General features: G+C 35.1%; 1 protein-coding gene across 1 annotated transcript; it reads right to left on the bottom strand.

The window, feature by feature from the left end:
• Window positions 1-1,608: 1,608 nt before the first annotated feature.
• Window positions 1,609-20,230, bottom strand: LOC139128976 (B-cell receptor CD22-like). The gene is made up of 7 exons (XM_070694658.1): window positions 20,212-20,230; window positions 19,694-19,978; window positions 18,903-19,187; window positions 16,300-16,560; window positions 15,333-15,614; window positions 13,595-13,891; window positions 1,609-1,946 (listed from the first exon to the last, which is right to left on the bottom strand). Exons 1-7 carry the CDS (start codon window positions 20,228-20,230, stop codon window positions 1,609-1,611), a joined length of 1,767 nt encoding a protein of 588 aa, XP_070550759.1.
• Between the last annotated feature and the right edge of the window lie 527 nt (window positions 20,231-20,757).

Here is a 20,757-nt window from a genome sequence, read left to right as displayed (position 1 = left end):
TTGCTATGCAAGTATAGTTGCCGCCAAGTTCTCTGGTAAGGTTTTCCAGCATCAAACTGTTGGTATCATATATTTCATTATTTGGACCACGCCAATACAATTCTTTGATTTCCGGAGGATAACCAATTTCTTCCACCTTACATTCTGCCGCGAAACTCTCTCCTTCAAAGACGACATTCCTAGATGAACTTGTTATGTTGACTTTCGGTGGATCTGAGAGTAAAAACCGTCATTTAATTTAAACCAAATTAATATCTGGTCAAAGAAAAACTATGGGACATGTTTCTCCAATGGACTATGAAACTAACTAACAATGGATGTATGAAACTAATTCACTGCTGCTGCTGTAGTCATCGTTGTTTGACTTCACAAATGCTGTATCAATGTAATATCGAGGTTCAATAAATATTTCAAACATCCCGCCAAAAACCTGCCTTTAACTAGGTATTGCTTATCCAAATAGATGTGGCCCTCCATGTTTTCATAGCAGACAAGTTACTCCAAGGGTAAACTGAGAAATTGAAACAATTTTAAATCGAAAGAACCAGTTTTATCTGACTACAAGCTCTCACATGAATCAAATGGGGTAATACGGTGTTCAACTTTGAAAAGATCTTTAAAAATAATTACATGCTTGTAACATTTCTTTAACAAAATTAGCTGAATCATTTCAATGATTACAATGCGCAGACAATTAATATTCATGACGTGCTCTGTAAATGTTGTGGCTGTTTTTGCACGCCAAAAGCTTATAGCACGGTGTTCTATGGCACAAATTGGTTTCAACAACTCATGTAGTTAAAATTATGTTTAGTGCGTAATGGTGGTAAGAGTAACATTTGAAATAAATAACCATGACGCACATTGTACGATAATAAGTTTATCTTCTCCACACTTTGCGACCTCTTCAGCCGAGGGCAGAATCGATTCATGATGTATGTGACAGTTAACTGTCGTTCCGTTGTCTTCTTTCCGAAAAACAGGATGCCATACATTGCTTAATGAACTATTTTCCCTGGTGACTTCTGTTTCATTTGCATACCATACAAGTTCACCAGGTGGTATTCCATTTTCAACACTGCAGTTAAACGTGGCTTCTTCATCAGCAACTACGAAGCGTGATGGAACGAGTTCGCAAAATGGACCCGAAGCTAGGAATAAAACAAATATTATACAAAGAGTACCAATCGAGATATTTCGAAATTAGTGGTGTGATGGTACATTTGATCCTAACGGTTTACCAAACAATTAAACTTCTTCCATGTGAACAAGCATTAACAACATATATATTTTAAACGTAACACCATTATTCTAGGAAATTAAAAATATGTGACGATACTATTTGAATCTAATTTTACATCCTTCTGACCGTCCTCATGAATGGCTCGTCAAGTCTCGGGAATATTTTTATCCGATAACTTGCCAAGAAAACGCGTCAGTGGTTTGGTAATCATTGCAATTGTCTGCCGGTATTTCCTGGCTGTGCCAGTCCTCCATATATATTTTAACCATGTATGAGAATAAAACTGCCTTTATACTCGACTCATTGTTCGATTTCGTCAGGATTGACTTATATTTTCCAGAAATGTATTATTGAAAACAGGAAAGTTAAAATAACTTACTTAGCACATGTAACATGGCTTCTTTGCTCACAACAGGATCTGATCCGTATATTTCACAGAGATGAACGTAGTTGATTGAAGTAGTAACATTTGCAATATAAAGGTTATACACGTAGAATCCACTGGTCTGATTTGTGATGAGTTCATAAGCATCGTTGAACACGACATCCCCAAGTGATATGCCAATTGGTCGATTGCTGTCACTCAGATAAGCCCATGCAGCATTGTTGATATATTCAGATAGAGTACAGTTCATTTGAGATGGGTAGCCAACAAACGATATGGTATCGATCGGCCCATTCGCAATTTCTGTGTCGCAATTTCCTGCGAAAAACAAATCTTGCAACTTAAACACATTGCGCAATACGTAAAATTTAGTGGTAAGCTGTGACACAGACTCAACTGCCTGCAGTGGCTTAACTGAATAGGACTCACCTAGAACACTAACACACAACAAAATGAATACAACTGGAGCTGCTTGGTCTTTATAGAAGTATGTAGACTCCATTACCACACCGGACTTCAAGTTTGAAGAGGAAGCCTTTAGTGAACGATGATGACAGCCAACACAGAAGAAAATGTAATACGGAAATATGTACGATGGTTTTTCGTTGAGGGCGCTATTGTGATTAATAGAATACGTGATGCTTGTTTACCACTATCTCATTCTAAATCTCTGTTATCCGTTGGCCAATAAAACGTGGCATTCATATTCTGTGTCCAAAAAATCTTACGCAGTACTATTATTTTGCACGTGTTAAATTTAAAAGCGTTGTATTTCTTGTGGTAGATATGCTCATCAATATGTAAAGAGCTTGCCCAGGGCGTGATAATGTTTATACGAAAACACGCCATATGTATGAGAGGGCACACTTTCACTTATGTTTCACTTATGTCAGATGACATTTAAAAAAGCATTATCAAATAAAATGAAGTACGCATTATGGATTTGAATCATTTACCTTGGGTAGTTTGTCAGAAATAGATATATAGTCGAGTAAAACTTGTAAGAAATAAATATGTACTTTGACCAAACTGCTTGATGTAGACTCCAAGTACTTTGAAGCTCTAAGAAGAGGGTCATTCTGTTTGCCCTTATCATAAAGGTTTTATTTATGAGATTTAGCTTAACCACATAATAACTAAGATGACTCACAAAAGGAAATGAAAGGGCGGTGGTCGTCGGAGCGACGCATGTGCAACTTTCTTGTTTACAGAGATTGTATTTTATGCACTATATATAGTATGCATCATGTCAAAATAGCTGCAACATTAATTTTTTACAATATACATTAAAGAAAACATGTTTTAACTTTCATCAATCACCAACGTAGCTTAAATAAAGTGTTTTTTACTGTGTATTTATGGATGTTTGATAATTCAGTTTAAAGTACTTAGTCAGACTAGGATGACTAAAGGCTGATATGTGTGCAAAAAATTGGATTTTAGAATTTCATCGAAATAATGATTTACCATACATGGTAGTCTATGAGGAAACTATAAAGATTTTTTTTCCAATTCAAAACTATCTAGATCTGTGTATTTATGGATGTTAATAATTCATTTAAAAGTACTTAGCTAGACTAGAATGGTTAAAGGTTGATATGTGTGCAAGAAATTAATTTTGGAATCCATCGAAATGTTGATTCACCATACATTGGAGTCTGTGAGAAAACTATAAATATTTTTCTACAAAGCTAGACTAAATTAATTTGTGCTTTTATAGGTGTTTGATAATTGATACAAATGTACGTTATTCAAATAGGGTATTTGAAAGTTCAGATGTTGACAACAATTATGATATTGGAATTTCAACTAAAAGTATAATTTCACTTCTCGTGGTACTAGTAGTCTTTAGGTAACTGTTAAATAATTTCACAGACAAAACTTGCTTAATCTCTAATATGTAAGTAAGAGGAATTATCCATTGCCCCCAGTGAGCTCGATTTACAATAAGACAACCATCAGAGTTGCCTAGTCAATATGTTCATGTGACAGATAAGTATACTTTTGTTCAGATTTACAGTTAAATCACTTCAGAGAATGAAATCATGCAGCGAATCATTGTTATTTCTTAGAATATTTTATAACACTGACCCCCCGCCCTTTGAGCTGTTTGAAAAATACATGACCCCCCCCCCCTTTGCAGTTTTTTAAATTTAAGATGTCCCCCCCCCGGATTTTGCCGGCCCACCCCCGGCCGTAATAACTGAACGCTCCCTAACGCTTTCAAAATATAAGTTTCCTAATGCAGTGATGACTATTGTAAAAAATCGATCATGTAAGGATGTAATCTATATATTGAAGCTTAGTATAATAATCGACACTCGTAAAGTTTTTATCATAACAAAATCAACAAAAATAAATCCCTGAAATGTATCGTTTGGGCGCGGCTCATATACACAGAAAATCACAAATCCTATCCGTACAATGTGATTTGCAAAACATAGGGGCATATTACATTGCAAGTTTGAGCAAATCTAATGTTGTCATGTTAAACATAGCAACATATATTAAGGTGGCATAGATACAGGATATATGCAATTTTTCAGTCTATGTTAGATACTAGCTATGGCGAGATTTGTTTTAATCAGGGACCAACAATATTCCTTCCAAATTCATCCAGTTAATGAAGGGAAGATGAATATCCCTTATTATGAATAGATAAAATATTTTATTTTGTAAAGCTGAAGCTAGAATATCTCTTGCTATTCGGGCTACTTTATGAGATGACGCAATCAAAACGATAGTATTATAGTCGTGAATGGTTAAAAATTGGGAGTCGCTTGGTCATTTCCTTTCTCGAAAAAATTGTATACAGTAGTGCAAAATTAAGTATAAAAGCTGATGTAATACTTTGCATCGCTGGAAATTTCAGGACATTGTAGGGAAGGAAAATAAGGAATTTAATAACAATGGAAGACGTGCCCATAGCGCTTTTCGAATGATTCAGCCTAATGATATAGTGTTAAAATTCACGTTTTCAACACCAACGAGCCCTCTGTGTTGTATAGCTTGCAAGGGCTAACAAAAAAGAGAAATTTCAAAAATATCTGTCCTTTTGCTTGAAGTAGAGTGTTCTATTATTAATTTGATTAAAGTTGCTAGTCGAGCATTCCTTATATGATATATTCTGCAGTGTAAAGTAATGTAATGTAATGTAATGCAAAGCAATGTAATGTAAAGTCATGTTATGTGCTGTGCTGTAATGTGCTGTAATGTAATGTAATGTAATGTAATGTAATGTAATGTAATGTAATGTAATTTAATGTAATGTAATGTAATGTAATGTAATGTAATGTAATGTAATGTAATGTAATGTAATGTAATGTAAATGTAATGTAAATGTAATGTAATGTAATGTAATGTAATGTAATGTAAAGTAAAATAACGTAGTGTAATTCGGCATAATGTGAGGCATGGATTGTAATTTTATAGTGCTATTTACCGATCTTACACAAATAATAGTTGTCATCCAAGAGGAATATAAGATCGATGCCATGACCGAATCTCCCTGTCACCAATTCTTCATGATAGCCTCCCGTCCTCTCTAAATGTGTTTCAGTGTGTGTTTTGTCAGTATGTCTCCATTCGTCTCACTCTACCACCCCTGCCAACCCCCCTCTCTCTCTCTCTCTCTCTCACACACACACACACACACACACACACACACACACACACACACACACACACACACACACACACAAAGAATACTTGTTAATAAGTCAAAATCTTTATTCTCCATGGGAGGACATTGTTCTGTAAGGACTTAGTCATAGGGTATAAAAGTGTTTGCAATGTAATGAACATAATAGCAACAAACATACCCCTTGGCCCGAAACATTATCTTGGCATAAAGTTTTTATACATGCATTGAATGGCGCAATTATCGCAGAAGAAAACATTAGCGACGAATTTAAAATCACTGCCCAAACTGATTTAGCGATCCATCGATATTTTAGTTTCAAATTACGTTTATCGCTCGGCAAACCGGATCGGCTTAATTGTAGGTTTAATATTTCAAATATCTGAGCAAAGAATTGTTTATTGCCGAATAGTTGCGTCAGTTTCTTTTAAAACCACTGAAGCATTCAATTTACTGTAACGACAGGGCAGTCATGTCGACAAATTTAAAGGTTGATGACTTGGCATGAACATTGCTTGCTTCACGCAGGGTAATTTACACCGCTCACTCTGATATCATAATTGATATTTGTATCTGGTACTGTATTTTTTTAATCGAAAATAAAATATCAGATCAACATTTCTGAATGTAAAGTCCAGATATCAGCAACTATGCTGAAATAACCGCAAATATTTCGAATGACGACGGAAAACGGAAGGTTTATCTGAAGGGATCGATCTCAGTCTGTTTGTAGGTAGGAAATTGTCCTTTATTGGCTCTCAAATGATATATTTTAATTTAGTGAAATTGATGTTCAGTTGTGGATGGTCAGACTGAAGCATTGCAAAATTCAAATGAAGATTTAAGAGTTCAGCATTGTCATTGAAGACTTCAACATAAAAATGGTAGGATCACCCAAAGAAATATGTCTTCTTGAGAACTGTTTACATGATAGTAAATAAGATAAAAGGGAGACAATCGTCAAATGCTTGATACAGAAAGACATAATCATAGAAAATTCCAATAGAGATAATAACATCAATGGCACACCGACTTTGTCCCATACATGCCGAAATCTGGTAACCAAACTTGAAAGTGTCTATTAAGAATGTATCATAAGCACGGTGATAAGTACAAGAAATGCTTTATCTTGAAACTTGATTTTTTGTCTGTTGCCGATTGGTTCATATTTATCTCTGGTTCATATCTATCTCTCTAATACACTAAACATAAACTTCGTTTAAGTGTATACCCGCCTATTTGATTCGTGGTATAAAAATGAAATTGATGAATAGCAAACTTCAGTGATGATGGATAAATATGTAAAACCTTAATGAAAGTGGACATTTTTTGTACGCAAAATTGGCGCACGCAACCTTGTTGCTATTCATATGTACGAAATGTTCCAGGTGTTTTTTTTTCAGTGACATCAAGCTTTCAGTTTTCGAAGCAATGTCACATTTGCTTCTGATTTTTCTGTAGAATAACATGATGAATATAGTTATTTTGCCTAAAATTTAAGCTTCTAAAAATAGACTACATTGCACTTTTCTCTAATTTTGGTCATTAAATTTATATTAAAACGCTCAAAGATATTGTTTATCCATAGGCGCTTTAACGGTTAATTCCTTGGCATATTCTGAAATTACTACAATCTCGTTTGGAAAAATAATGTAGCAGCTTTAAATTCTATATTTCATTTTTCTTGACATTAACATAAAGGTAATTAATCTCGTAATTATGCTACCTGGGTTCAACTTTAATTTATGCACGAACATGAAAATGTAAACTTCACTTAAGTTTATACATATCTATAGACCTGTTAATAAATAATAACAGTGTAATCGCGGTTTCTTTTGTTTGCTCACATGTTAATCTGTCTTACCCCTTTGGCTAAATCATTGATTATCTATCAATAGAATAGTTGATGGTAATGATACAGGAAATATTTCAGTGTGACTTTTAACGTTGTCTGCTCAGCTGTTTATGCCGCAGAGGACGACAACTTGCGGTTGTTGTCTAAGACTATTCGATTTTCGGACAGTTTGCAAATAGATGAACAACAATAAATTCATCTATTATACCAGAATGACTTGCTATCATTCAAAAGTGTAACTGATCATCATGGGGTTGTACATTTTAAACAGTATTGCGAGGTGGTACAATTAAGCACATTAGAGACTTCGCGATCCTTGAATTGTTAAAAAGTCAAAGATGGGCACCAATATGAATGCCACTGTCATATCTCAATATGTGAGCCCGCTGTTTTATGTATTCGTGCAGCTTTAAACGTCCACAGAAATAATTTTTGTGTTACACAAATAGAATAACCATTCATGAAAGACATATAATGAATGTCAAAAGGAAGATTGCCATCAAATTGTGTCAATAACAAATATCGAGTTATGTGTTAACACAGAGTGCATCATCACGACCGATTTTGGTGTAAAAAGTATTCTACGAATTCAGAATTTAAGTAATATGATTGGTATAACTTACAGCAGAAACTAAAATACACGCAATAACAAGTAATGTCGCCACCAACACAAATATCTACGCAAATCTAGACTTAAAGAATATCTTTGATGCTAAATTTCTGTGTCACTATCTGCCTTAAAATCATTCATTGAGATTCAGAATTTATACGAAAACAGACATGAGCAACAAAAAGGTTCCATAACAAATACGGAAGGTTATTATTAATTGCAATGAATCTTTGAGTTATACAAGTTCCATAAAGTTAGGTTTCATGTATTAAAACTGTGTCTTCGGTCATCGAATCTATAAAATCTTCCTGTGATATCTACAACGGATACAAATGGCAAAGATGGCCGCCAAGGTGGTGTCAAATTGTGCATTTTTGAAAATATTATGGCATTCACAAAATGTTAACACGAAAAACTGCAAAACAAGATGTTCTTTTGAAGGCCCGAAATTTTGATGAATCTGTATTTTGCAATTTATATTCATTCGACATTGTCCCACCTTCAGACACTACCCTTGGTTTTTAATCAACACTATTTTTTCATAACATATACTTCCAAGAAATAATACTCCTAATTTAATTCTTTTATGCTGGCACATCCTAAAACAGGCATCAGTCATGACGAATTGCATCTAATCTCAATTGGTGGCCCTGGGTAGAAGAGCCAATACCAGCCTGCCAAATTGAATAGGCATCATTACAGCCCATATCAACAAGTGAATATCAAAGTTCAAGGTGAAATACGCAATTGAAACAGATATTCTACTCTCAAATATTTATGATGCCATGTCATATGCCATTTCAAATTGTAGGTGCTAATTAAGTTCGCTAAAAGCCAATCAACACAGCTTTATTGGTATTGGCCAGAAATCCAAATGTTTCAGAACATTTTTGATAAAATTATCTTTATTTATCAGGCCAGCCGATATAACCAGTTATCTGTATGTGCGTTCTACGTAAAGCTCGCTGTTAAAGAAAGTCCCTACACACCAGTTTTCAATTGCTTTCATGTAGTCTCTTTACTATTAACAAGTAACAGGATATTAGTTCCCTTACAGATACTTATAAAATACCGTTCGACATGATTCAGTACACAAATTCCTCGACTTGGTTATTTCTAATTACGATGACCATGACTTAGTTCTACTTATTATTCATATCGGTGGTACATCGATTTAAATACACGAGAGAGAGAGAGAGAGAGAGAGAGAGAGAGAGAGAGAGAGAGAGAGAGAGAGAGAGAGAGAGAGAGAGAGAGAGAGAGAGAGAGAGAGAGAGAGAGAGATGTCACTGATCGTATCCCTAGTATGTTAACTGTAATTTGAAAAACAAGGTTGCTGCAAAGCAAAATCATACATGTATGCATAACATTATATTCCCTTACACATTACACCACATTATTTCATATTAAATTACATTAAATTCCATGACATTCCAACCCATTACATGACATATCATAAATTTGATGACATGATATGACACGACAAGACATGACATTTCATTTCATGGCATTGCATTGCATTGCATTACAGGCAATCCAAAATGAGATACACCCCACTAGCAACACGTTCTAAAACAAACAAAAATGACAGAACACTTAACTTCTCAATCAAAAGCTTTTCTTCCCTTTCGACATGCAGTCAAAGACAGAATCTTCCGCAGCCTATCTTCACAGCGTCCTCTAAAAATAGTGTCGAGGAGATGTCATAGATGATTAGTTTCGAGTTTATCTTCTCTCCTAATTTCATTGAATTCCTTTGTTGAGAATGATTACCCCTCGATTTTGGCATTCTGGTGGTAGTTTTTAATGTGTTGGTAATCTTAACCTTCACGTATTATCGTTCGACGGTTTATGTTATCGTTACTGCAGTAAATTTTACAACAGTTAGCACCCTAATAACACATTGTAGATTATAAATGTGCAATCTAATTTCGTTTTGATCACGTACTTTCATCAGAATGTCGCCGTTCCTCGTAGCGTCATTGTCGCAGGTAGAATAATTCAAATTAGATGAGGTAATTTGATGCAGAGCCTATTTAGCTCAGCCGTACTTAGAAAATTATAATAATGCACTAAGTAGAGATCTGGACGAGGTCACGTTTACATGCATGTTATGATAATACATTGAGAATGTGAAATCTTTATTCGCTGTAACCAAAGGTGCATTTGTTTTTTGGGTTTCTTTTTTGTTTTTGGGGGGTCGGTTATGGTGGCAAAATGTAATTTTAAAATACGTTAAAATACCCATTTCATCCCTTCAACAAAGATTATTTGAATGGTTCGAAGTACTGTTCAGGGATATCATTGAGAAATCAATGTTATAGTGCTGAGTACAAAGTCCTACCAAATTACACACGATGCGTTTCAAAGTGTTCATACTAGTCCAATTTAATCATTCTCAGGGTGGAAAAGAACCATTCCATCATTATGGATACTCCCTTTGAGGTGGGGCATGCAATGGCCACATTTATGCCAAACTCAGCCAATCTGTGGTGTCTATTTATAATATATGGCATGAAAACATATGAGATTGGACAAAATAGGAAAAACCGGTGTTTACGTTGTTCTTTGCTGAAACCTTTCCATTCGGTCTTCAACATTTCGAAGTTTCTGTCCGACGAAGTTCCACCTCTTCTGCTGTTTACAAGAGCAGTATAATATGAAGTGTCACACCAGGGATTCTTATCATCGCTAGCCATGCATGTGATGATGTAGAACACACATACAGCTGTGGCCCAGCAGGACAACATCGTCAGTTTTTTTTTTCAGACATACCCCCCTAACCAATGTTGAAATACCACGATGAACTCTGTGTAAATTTGCATCCACAATCTTGTTTTTATTAAAATAATAGAATAATTTCGGGACCAAATTTTATAATTGACTATTGTTGACATTCAAAAAAGTCTGAATGAACCGATTTGCATGGTAGTTTGAAGAAAATCATGACCTATACTGCATGAGTTGACACATGATATCAACGATGTTCGACGACTGAGATATCATTATTGTAGGATCAACTAAAATGTTTCAAACACTGTCATCTCCCAGTGCCCTCATCGGCGAATTTACTGTTTCTTTCTCTTTGCCTTCAAAGGAAAATATTGATCACATCTCTCAGCATTTTACAAGTATTTCGAAAATAAACTCTATTTGCTGCCTCGTAAAGGTATGTGACCTCCTGATAATAGTGTCAGTTACCATTGTTGGGAACTACTGTGCCATGAAAGGTGACTTGACTTATTTTTCTCAAGGACATTTCCGCGTTGCAGTGTAACCATGAGTAGCCTAGAGGCTGTGCGCACTGAGCTGAGTGGAGAGGTACAGACGGCCAAATAGTTGCTTGCATGGTCTTGTATTTACTATTTTTTAGATATTCAAATAAATAAACTTACTTTGGCGTCCAACGATATTTGGTGTTTTTAAGAGATATCGCTCAGCTAACCTCCTGAACGGATGCATTGTTGGTTCTATTTTAAATATCTGTGCAAGGTAGTGTTCATTGCAGAAATGTTGGGTCAGTTTATTTTAATATTACTGACCCATTTATTTAACATTAACAACATGTCATCCAGGTCGACAATTTTAATTGCCGGTAGCTTCGTATAAAAAAAGATTTCTTCGCGCCATTTACCAATTTATTACGAAATGCATAATCCACAATATATTTACATGAAAGAGACCAACGAAAATTAGACAGCAAGACCGATATACGTATAATCCGAACATGGATGTTTTGAAATTTCAAGTTTTTGAACTAACAATTATAAGTATGTTTGCAGTCAGTAAACAACACGGAAGCTGGTCGGCTGTCGGATAAATATCACTAAATTAGCTCTTACTGGGTGACAGCGCTTTTTGTTTGTTCAAGAGGTCACCTTCCCGGGCCTGCAAATCACTCTAATATACAATGAAATCTTATTCGTATAAACTTAGGCGTTGAAGCACTATCTGAAGCTACTTTTGACTTTTCAGAGTTACGAACACAGCTTTCGTTTTTAGAGGATCGTTGTTGTTTTCCACAGCTTGTTCCTTATTCACATCTGACAAGTGTTCCAATGTCAATGGGTTTTTTTCACTTGTTTGGCCTGCTTAGAAATGAACGTCTTCATGTGAGTAAACTTGTCTATGTGATTAAACGCACGACAAGTTGGACCTTTTAAATGTAAACGTGTCATTGAAATATTTCTGACTGTAGTTATCAAAATATTCAAAACCATTATGAAATTCATGTACTTTCTTTCCAGGTAGGATAATTTTAACACCTTTGGACAATTTGCCGGAGTCATTACCAACAACACTTAATCATCTTAAAGCTTTCAAAATTATCAGTTTCATAATGCAGTGTCAATTGTAAAAAAGCATCGAAATTATAAGGACGTAACCTTTTAATTTAACTTTAAGCATAATAATCGAACCTCGTACAATTTTCATTATCTAAATGTTTGGCGCAGTTCATTTTGTGAAATTCAATTGTGTAAAAATCATAAATCTTATTCGTGCTATGTGGGTTGACAAACATAGAGGTAGATTACATTTTATGTTTTAGCAAATCTAACATTGCCATGTTAAACAATGCAACATATATAAAGGTGGCCTAGATATATTTTATATGTAGTTTTTTCAGTGTATTTAGACACTAGCAATGGTGAGATTTCTTTTAATCGGTGGATAATAATAATACCCTCTATATTTATCCGGCTAATAAAGGGAAATGAATATCTTTTATTGTAAATTAATATAATTTTAATTTGTACAGTAAAAGCTAAAATATAGCTGGGTTTAATGAAAGATGGTTTGATGGTATATTTTCGGATATAAAAAGTAAATCGTTACAAAATTATCCATGCGTCCTATAGTCATTTTTTTTTCGGTTCTGTATGTGCACCCTATTAACAAAAATAGTTTCAATTTTCTACCAAGTACAACAAATATGATTGCGATAAAGAAAAGAACAGTAATGGTGACACAGACAGCGATAATAATAACTACCGTTCTTGACTGTCCTGTATGAAAAGAAGTAGAACAAATATCAATGAAATGTCAAACTGTCATTCATTAATGGGAGATACAACGAATTACGGACAGACAGACTGACAGAAAGATAGATAGACGGACAGACAGACAGATAGATAGACAGATACTGACACACAGACAGACAATTAAAACGAGAAATAAGAGGATGCGAAATAAACATGGGGTCAGACTGTAGCAATTGCAGAAAAATCAAAGACACGGTGGCGAACATGAATTCTCGCTTCGTATAGAGTCACCGACTATCAATCACTCTCAGTTTGTTTCCTTATCATGCAATCAAGGAAATTTACTATTGTCGTTCTACTGACTTTATGTTTTTGCCTTCATGCCCTTCTTTTCAAATCACAAAGTTTAAGAGATCAGTTATATTTTTCCAATTGAAAAGTCAAGTCATATTAAACGTTTGAATGATATCGCCTTTGAGGTGAAGGATCGGGTATCGTACCATGGTCAGCTGTCAACATTTCTTATCACATATTCACTCGTTGCAGACAGCGGGGATTAGAGTCAGTCGGGCCTGTACCCCCTTCAGTTTATTGGGTATAGTTAATGCTTCAACGACTTCAAATTTCGTCTCAAATGTATTTCTGTGAAATACTCTGGTGTATAATTGTTGCCAAAATGTTCCGTTGAAATGTGAGGCTACGGTTTCGATGCAAAATATTTTCCTCTAATGTAAAAAAAAATATGTTCAATGCAGTAGACGTGGGGTCATAATGTTTTTTACTCGTCATCTTGTACATCACACTGGTCGCCATTCGGGCTTCTTTTCAAGATGATGCATTCGAAATGATATCGTAATAGTCTGTTTCTATGGAACTTACCTATTTCGTTAATGGTCATTAACTGGAAGTCGCTTGGATTTATAAAGGTGTAAGCTTCACATGTGTAGATACCGAAGGAGTTACTACCAATCTTTAGCGTCAACACACTTGTAATTTCACCAGCCTCGACGTTTTCTATTCTGCTGTTGTCGTCACCGTGAGACAAAGTTTCGTTTCTATTGTTGAACCATCGAATCGTTGGACTTGGATTTCCGTCGGCTGTACACTCCATGCTTACGTCATCGCCCACACTCGCTTCGTAAACACGGGATTCTTCAGAAGAGATGCGAGCCGAGACTGAAAATAATATACCATTAGTACAGTGTCTTTTCTGTGACAAACGAACAGTGTGAAAGTTTTACTTTTTGTTTTCACATAGTAAAAGTTGTCATATGATTCTTTCTACGTGCCAACAGATTAATTGACAACGCTGTGCTCGCACCCTAAAGGCAGGCAGAGGTTTTCCAGAACGTAACACAAATAACGCTTGATAATTGTTCGTTCATTTTGCTGCATTTGAATAGTCCAACAAATACCAGTATCGGTATATCTCAGTCATTGATGAACAATTAAGGTGGTTGGAAAGGCTAGAGCGTCAGTTATAAATTTCAACAAAACTTTTAAAATATAAAAGTAGTCAACATTCTCTGTGGAATATAAAAAACTAGACATTTGGGCACAAGAGGCATTGCAGAGTTATAGCCTGTTAAAACTTCTGAAAAACTGACCAAATAAGAAGAAGTTGGGGAGTCCTTAGTGTATTAACTATGGTAGAGGTCCCCTAGCTTTTAATAAAATGTTTGAAAAGGGAAAGTCATTATTTGCTGTTTTTCAGGAAAGTTTGACAAGGCGGTGCTGGCATTCAGAGTGAGTGACTGCTATTGTAAATGCATTTTTAGATTCTTTGAGTGTCAAAGAGGTGTCAAAAGTGAGATTAACCAAAAAACTGCTCTATGACTTCAAAAGAGGGGTGCAAATATGGCTTGTTTTCAACATTTTTGACAGAATAACAGTTTTCCTACATAATTTTATACCAATTTAATCCAACTTTGAAATGAGATATGGACATGGAATTTTTACAGCCTATTAACAAGGTTACAGATAAGATTTTTACGGCATAATTTTCCTGTATTTGAAGTACTTTTTGAAAAATCACATTTTGAAATTTGAAAGAATTTTTAATAATTTTTTGATATATAAACCCATGTAAAATCATAAAAACAAATTTTATTTACAAATCCTGCCGTACAAATCTACAATAAATAGTGTCAACATATTTATAACTAATTTGGTAATATTAATACCATCCAATTATTATGAAATGAAATATGTAAAAAAATATGAAAAATTAAAATTTAATATTTACTGGTGTCATATTTCAAAATCATGGCTGCAAATATACAATTTTATATTCTCTGGAGAAAATATTAACTAAGGGAGATATCCTGAAAATTTGAACTAAATATCTTGATTCTAATACTCGAAACTTGACATTAACTCTGAGAAAAGAATTGGTGCAAAAATAGCCTTTCCAACCACTTAAGGTGAAACAAAGAAAACTGGACAATATAAAGATGACGTTTCCTATCCTTTTATACAGCGACCATTGTCAAACAATCACATATGACAAATCTCAATTAATTTTCTCTACTTATTACTCAAACTGGTAGGGAGGGGCCTACAATCGCCGTCCAGTAAAAAAATTAAACATGGAGTCTCGTAATACGTGAGTACTTACAAAACACTGTGATTTGTATTTCGTCAGTAGACAAGTCTTCTCTCTGGTCGTAAACTTTTGTCATGGCGTTGCATTGGTAGTTGCGATCTTGTGTTCTGGAAATACTGGCGAGGTTGTGATACAATGCCGATTCATCCGATTCTGCAATGGTTTCGCCTTCAAATGTGATATTGATTTTGTAAGGGTTCGGGTTTCCATTGAAAGCCTGGCAATAGATGGCGACATCGCTTCCTTCTGTGATGTTGTGCCATGGAGTAGTTGACATTGTGACGTCTGACAAATCTGAAAAGATGATTAAGGTTAACATCTAGCTGGAGTCGTTCATCGTAAAACGGTATTTCAAGCCAATGAATCTTAGTCTTAAACCCTACACTCAAATAGTATTATACAGTACATTGTCTTTTCCCATATACGCGGTGCATTACAGACACGGCCGGTGACATGATATTGAGATTGTTTTACGTTTTTATGTTTAATTTTCTATGGTTTTCTACGGCGCGTTTTCAAAAAAAAATATTGAACAGCAATATACAGCAAGTGAACAATTGAAGTGTATTCCATTTTGATAAACTTCACTCTCGTCTTCATTCCTCCCTCGAAAGCAGGCTGCAGGAGAGCAAACACTTTCTCCTTGAGATCGTATCATGAACCTGATGAAGTCACTTGTTTCCTTGTCCTTTTGCATTTTGTTCAAACAAATGTGATTAAAGACAGATAAAGAGATGGCGACGTTCAAATATCGCTCTTTGCAGCAGCCGATCGGGTTACGTTTTATAAATGCTATAGTCGATGGATCGGCTGTTCTTGCTGATGCACGAGATTTGAATATTGTCTCCTTTTAGTCTGAGATCAATCAGTTGGCATGATATATTTTCGTTTAGGACAAAACACGCTCTCTGATGTTAAGGGTCACCGCCTTCATGTCGGCACACAGTAGGTTGCATACATTCAAAATCCAGTGACTTACATTGAACTCTGAGTTCTGTAATACCGCTGCCAGTGGCATTAGTTTCATCATAGAACACATTTGTGGCTGTACAGGTGTAATTGCCCGAATCGGATCGACTCGCTTTGTTGATGACATAGTTGTATTCACGCACGAGCAAATCGCCATTCCTTGCCCACACGTAAAATGAAGGCGACGGGTTCGAAAGTACAATACAGGATGAGATGACGTCTAAGTCGTGTTCGACACAGAACACGGTCTGTTCGTTTACAAAAGGTGGATCTGCATAACAATAAATGTGGAAATTTCAAATGAGTTGTGTGTTAGTTAAGTCCAATTCTATCAGCACGACCTGCAAACTCGAAGTCAAGAAAATGACATTAGAATTGTCATTTTTTGTGGAACTTTTAGAAGGGATTCAAGACGAAAACCGGATATGAACTAAAAGTGCTCTCGTGTTTCACTATATTGCAGTTATGTGTAAATTTGAACCTATAGCACATGTTTTTAACCTCATTGAAAGTGTTATGATCAACATAATGAATAATATTAATCTCAGATTAATTTTAATCCAAGTATATATCCCCAATCAGGAAAATATATAAAATATGCAAATTAGGATTTAACTGAAATGTTCTAATTAAATAAGCAAATTAGGGAATGCTGAAGTTAAAATGTTAAATGACTTTCAATTATGTCGTATCATAGTATCTTAATGTAAAAAGCCATTCGTCAACTTTGCTCTAGTCTTAGACAGTACAGGGGGAAGATGGTCTAGTGAAGACAGATAAATATCCCTAATTAGGAAAGCTCATTAAATATGCAAATTAGGAATTGGCTGTAGTAAAAAAAATTAATGACTTTCAATAATGTTGTTTCATACTATTTTCAATGTTCACAGCAAGTTTCATCTACTTTGGTAAAGTCAGTTCATATATATATATATATATATATATATATATATATATATATATATATATATATATATATATATATATATATATATATATATGCATCACTAATGACAAAGTTGATTAGATATGCAAATGAGCATTAATTAACTTCATACTACCAAATCCTTTACAACACAGTTAGATATCTGTCGGATCGATATATGCAGGTTTTCATCACATTTGATGCAGTTATTTCGGAGTTATATTACTACTTATCAAACTTCACGAAATATGCAAATGAGCTATTTATTTACTTGATACTGCTCAATGCTCCTCAGTACAATTGGATATATCAGATCAACATCTTGAGCAAGTTTCATTTAATTTAATGCTCTAATTTTGGAGTTATATCACTAATAACAAAGTTAAGTAAATATGCAAATAAACCCTTAATTTACCCCACACAATTAAATGCTTTGCACCACAATTACATATCTGTCGGATCATTATCTGCAGCAGATTTCATTACATCAGGTGGAGTAATATCGGAGTTATATGACTAATTACAAAACTTCATAAAATATGCAAATGAGATATTCATTAACTTGACACTGCCCAATGCTTCTAAGTATAATTAGATATATACCAAGTCAATATTTGTTGCAAGTATCATAAAGTTTGGTGCAGGAATTTTAGAGTATGTCACTAATAACAAAAGTTCATTTAATATGTAAATGAGCAAATAATTAACATGACCCTGACAGTATCATTATAATGCTCTGAGAATGTTACCTGTGGAAAGTTTTATGAAATTTTGTGCAGTATTTCTTGATATATGTCTACACTGTCATTACCGTCTCCATAGGGAAACCATTTTACGGAAAAAGGATATTGCATAACTTCATTAATATGCAAGCCACACTAACCAAAATCTAATCAGTTCTTGCAAGTAGCATATGCTAACTGTCTATTAAATCTGATTAAAATCTGTTTAGGTACTTTTGACTTATCTTGTAAACAGACAGACAGACAGACACACACACACACACACTAACACACACACACACGCACTCACACACAAACGGACAGACAGACAGACATCGCTATGACATTAGTCCATATGTTCACACATGTAAGCTAAAAACGACCGTATTAAGATATACATCGGAAAAATTACTTTAGATTACAAACTTGCCTTTGAAACATACGGTTGCCGCTATTGCTATTGCTCTGATACGTTATTGTAAGAATATAACCGTCAATTATATTTCTTTAGTCCGAAATCATACCTTACAACTGTGTGTTTGAATTTTCAAGGGATTACCCTTAGAAAAAAAAAACATTTTGCGCAAGGAAAAAACTAAATTTTTGCCGTACTTCTTGTCGATGACTTCTAAACAAGTTGAAAAATACAGTATCAACCAATACTTTGATTGATATTTGTGTACAGATTTGATGATGCCATTCCCGTGTGTTCCCGTTGCACCACCAAAGTCAATGTTATTATTATTAGTATTCAACGAATCTCAAAATATAAGCCATGTAAGATATCGTTTTTTTAAAGTACATGTGGTTTCCAGGCTCATGATTATTGCTTCCGACAAAAATAATCACAAGTAACTTAAGTTATATCATTGTGTCTTATTATGAATAATGCAAAATTAGCATGTAGTATAAATAATGCTCAGAAAAGCGAGAAAAATGCACAAAATGGATTAAATTGTTTCTTACACTCTACGTCAACGTTCATGATTGTGGTACCGGTTCCCTTGCGTCCACCCCAGAATGGAGTGGTTGCAATGCATGTATAGTTTCCAGACTTGTTCCGACTGATGTCCTTAAATTCCACCAATTCATTAAAGGAAATCACATTGCCATCACCATCGAACCATGTTATGTTGTCGTGCGAAGGATCGGAATCTAGAACCACACACTCGACACTAAACGAACGGCCTTCAATAACTCTGGCTGTATCACTAGCATTGCCCGTGATTTGTACGTTCATTGAGGGAATATCTATGAAGAAAAACGAAAAAAATAAGTATAAAGTCTAGAAACAAAAATAGTTTAATTAATAGGGGAAATATTTTTAATGCAGAGTCACTAATATACATTTGAAAAATATTTCCCAAATAAAACTAATATATTTTGGATTTCATGGCCTTTGTAAACCAGTCTACAATCAATCAAATCGACGTTGTACACAATTTAACAATATTTAGCAAACAGGTTACGGGGAGTCTTTTTGGTCGCACACGGGGACAAACATCTACCCCGGAAAATTTGTGTCGGACATGACTGCAGAAATTATAAAAAGCCACAACGTCGAACGTTTGCCATATTTAGAAAAGGGATGCAATTATATGCACTTGACCCTCTATTATCATTGTGATAGTATGTCGAAGCAAAGAACGAGCATGCATCGATATTGTATTACACATTAAAATTTTATCTCATCATCTACTATTCAACATTTACGCCCCATCTGTGTCTGATTTAACTATAAATGAGCCAAGACTTACATTGCACGTACAGTGAAACTCCATTCATGGAGTTTCCTGTCGTTTCGTCCCAAAATGTACTAGTGGCTTTGCACGTGTAGTTACCCGCTTGTTCTCGCAGTACTGTATCGAATTCCAACAACTTATGTTGGCTAACCTTTGTTCCCTCACCGTTGAACCAAGATATGACTTGTGGCTGAGGCTCAGCATCTTTGACAATGTACTCGGCTGAGAACGAGTCTCCCTCAACTGTTGTGCTGTTTGTACTTATGTTCCCATGGAACTCGACAGCAAGAGATGACCTGTCTACAAAATGATGATCACGATTCTAATATTAGCGTTCTTTTAAGGCAATGTGGTCAAAAGGAGGCCGCGTTGCATACAAAGTAAAGATCAAATGCAGGTTTCAATGTATTTAGAAGCACACCGACGGTCAAATACAAATTTAGTTTTATGACATGCGTCCTATATAAGCTGTCAAAATAAAAGAAAGCCTATTACAGTAGCTAAGCTGACATCGCTCCATTTATATATATTACAGATCATGGATAGGCCCATACTTGCACTATAATATAATGTATGTTCAAACAGGATAATTTAAGATTAGTCAGTTACATTGCACAAGTAATGAAAATACAGTCGTGCCGTTTCCCGTCGTGCTACCCCAGAATGTACTCGTAGTGTGGCACGTATAGTCACCAGCTTGTTCACGTTGCACTGCATCGAATTTCATCCGTTTGTTTGAGCTGATCTCGTTTCCCTCCAAGTCGAACCAAGATATAGCTTGCGGTTGTGGGTTAGCCTCTATGACTGCACACTCGACTGAAAACGAGCTTTCCTCAACTGCCATGCCGTTGATGCTCGCATTACCTGCGACTTTTGCGGATAGAGACGGGATATCTACAAAATAATGAACAAAATTGAAATGGATTATTCATTACAGCATTGCCGATTTGATCTCACCCACATGTACCTTTTCGGTTATCGAAGTTCAAGATGTAGGTTTTGATAAATGTAATGTGAAAATCTTGGAATCCCTTACAACATTAAAATGTATTTAACAATGAAGCGGGTAGATAAAAAGT

This window comes from Ptychodera flava, chromosome 3 (assembly GCF_041260155.1).
Source record: "Ptychodera flava strain L36383 chromosome 3, AS_Pfla_20210202, whole genome shotgun sequence".
Classification (NCBI taxonomy): Eukaryota; Metazoa; Hemichordata; class Enteropneusta; family Ptychoderidae; genus Ptychodera; species Ptychodera flava.
The sequence above is the reverse complement of the archived record's forward strand: the minus strand, read 5'-3'. Positions and strand labels throughout refer to the sequence as shown.

Excerpts from the sequence above, each read along its gene's own strand:
- LOC139128976 (XM_070694658.1), bottom strand. Across the intron at positions 13,892-15,332 it reads AATACAAATCACAGTGTTTT|TCTCGGCTCGCATCTCTTCT; the intron begins GTAAGTACTCAC and ends TATTATTTTCAG. Across the intron at positions 1,947-13,594 it reads AATGACCATTAACGAAATAG|GAAATTGCGACACAGAAATT; the intron begins GTAAGTTCCATA and ends TGTTTTTCGCAG.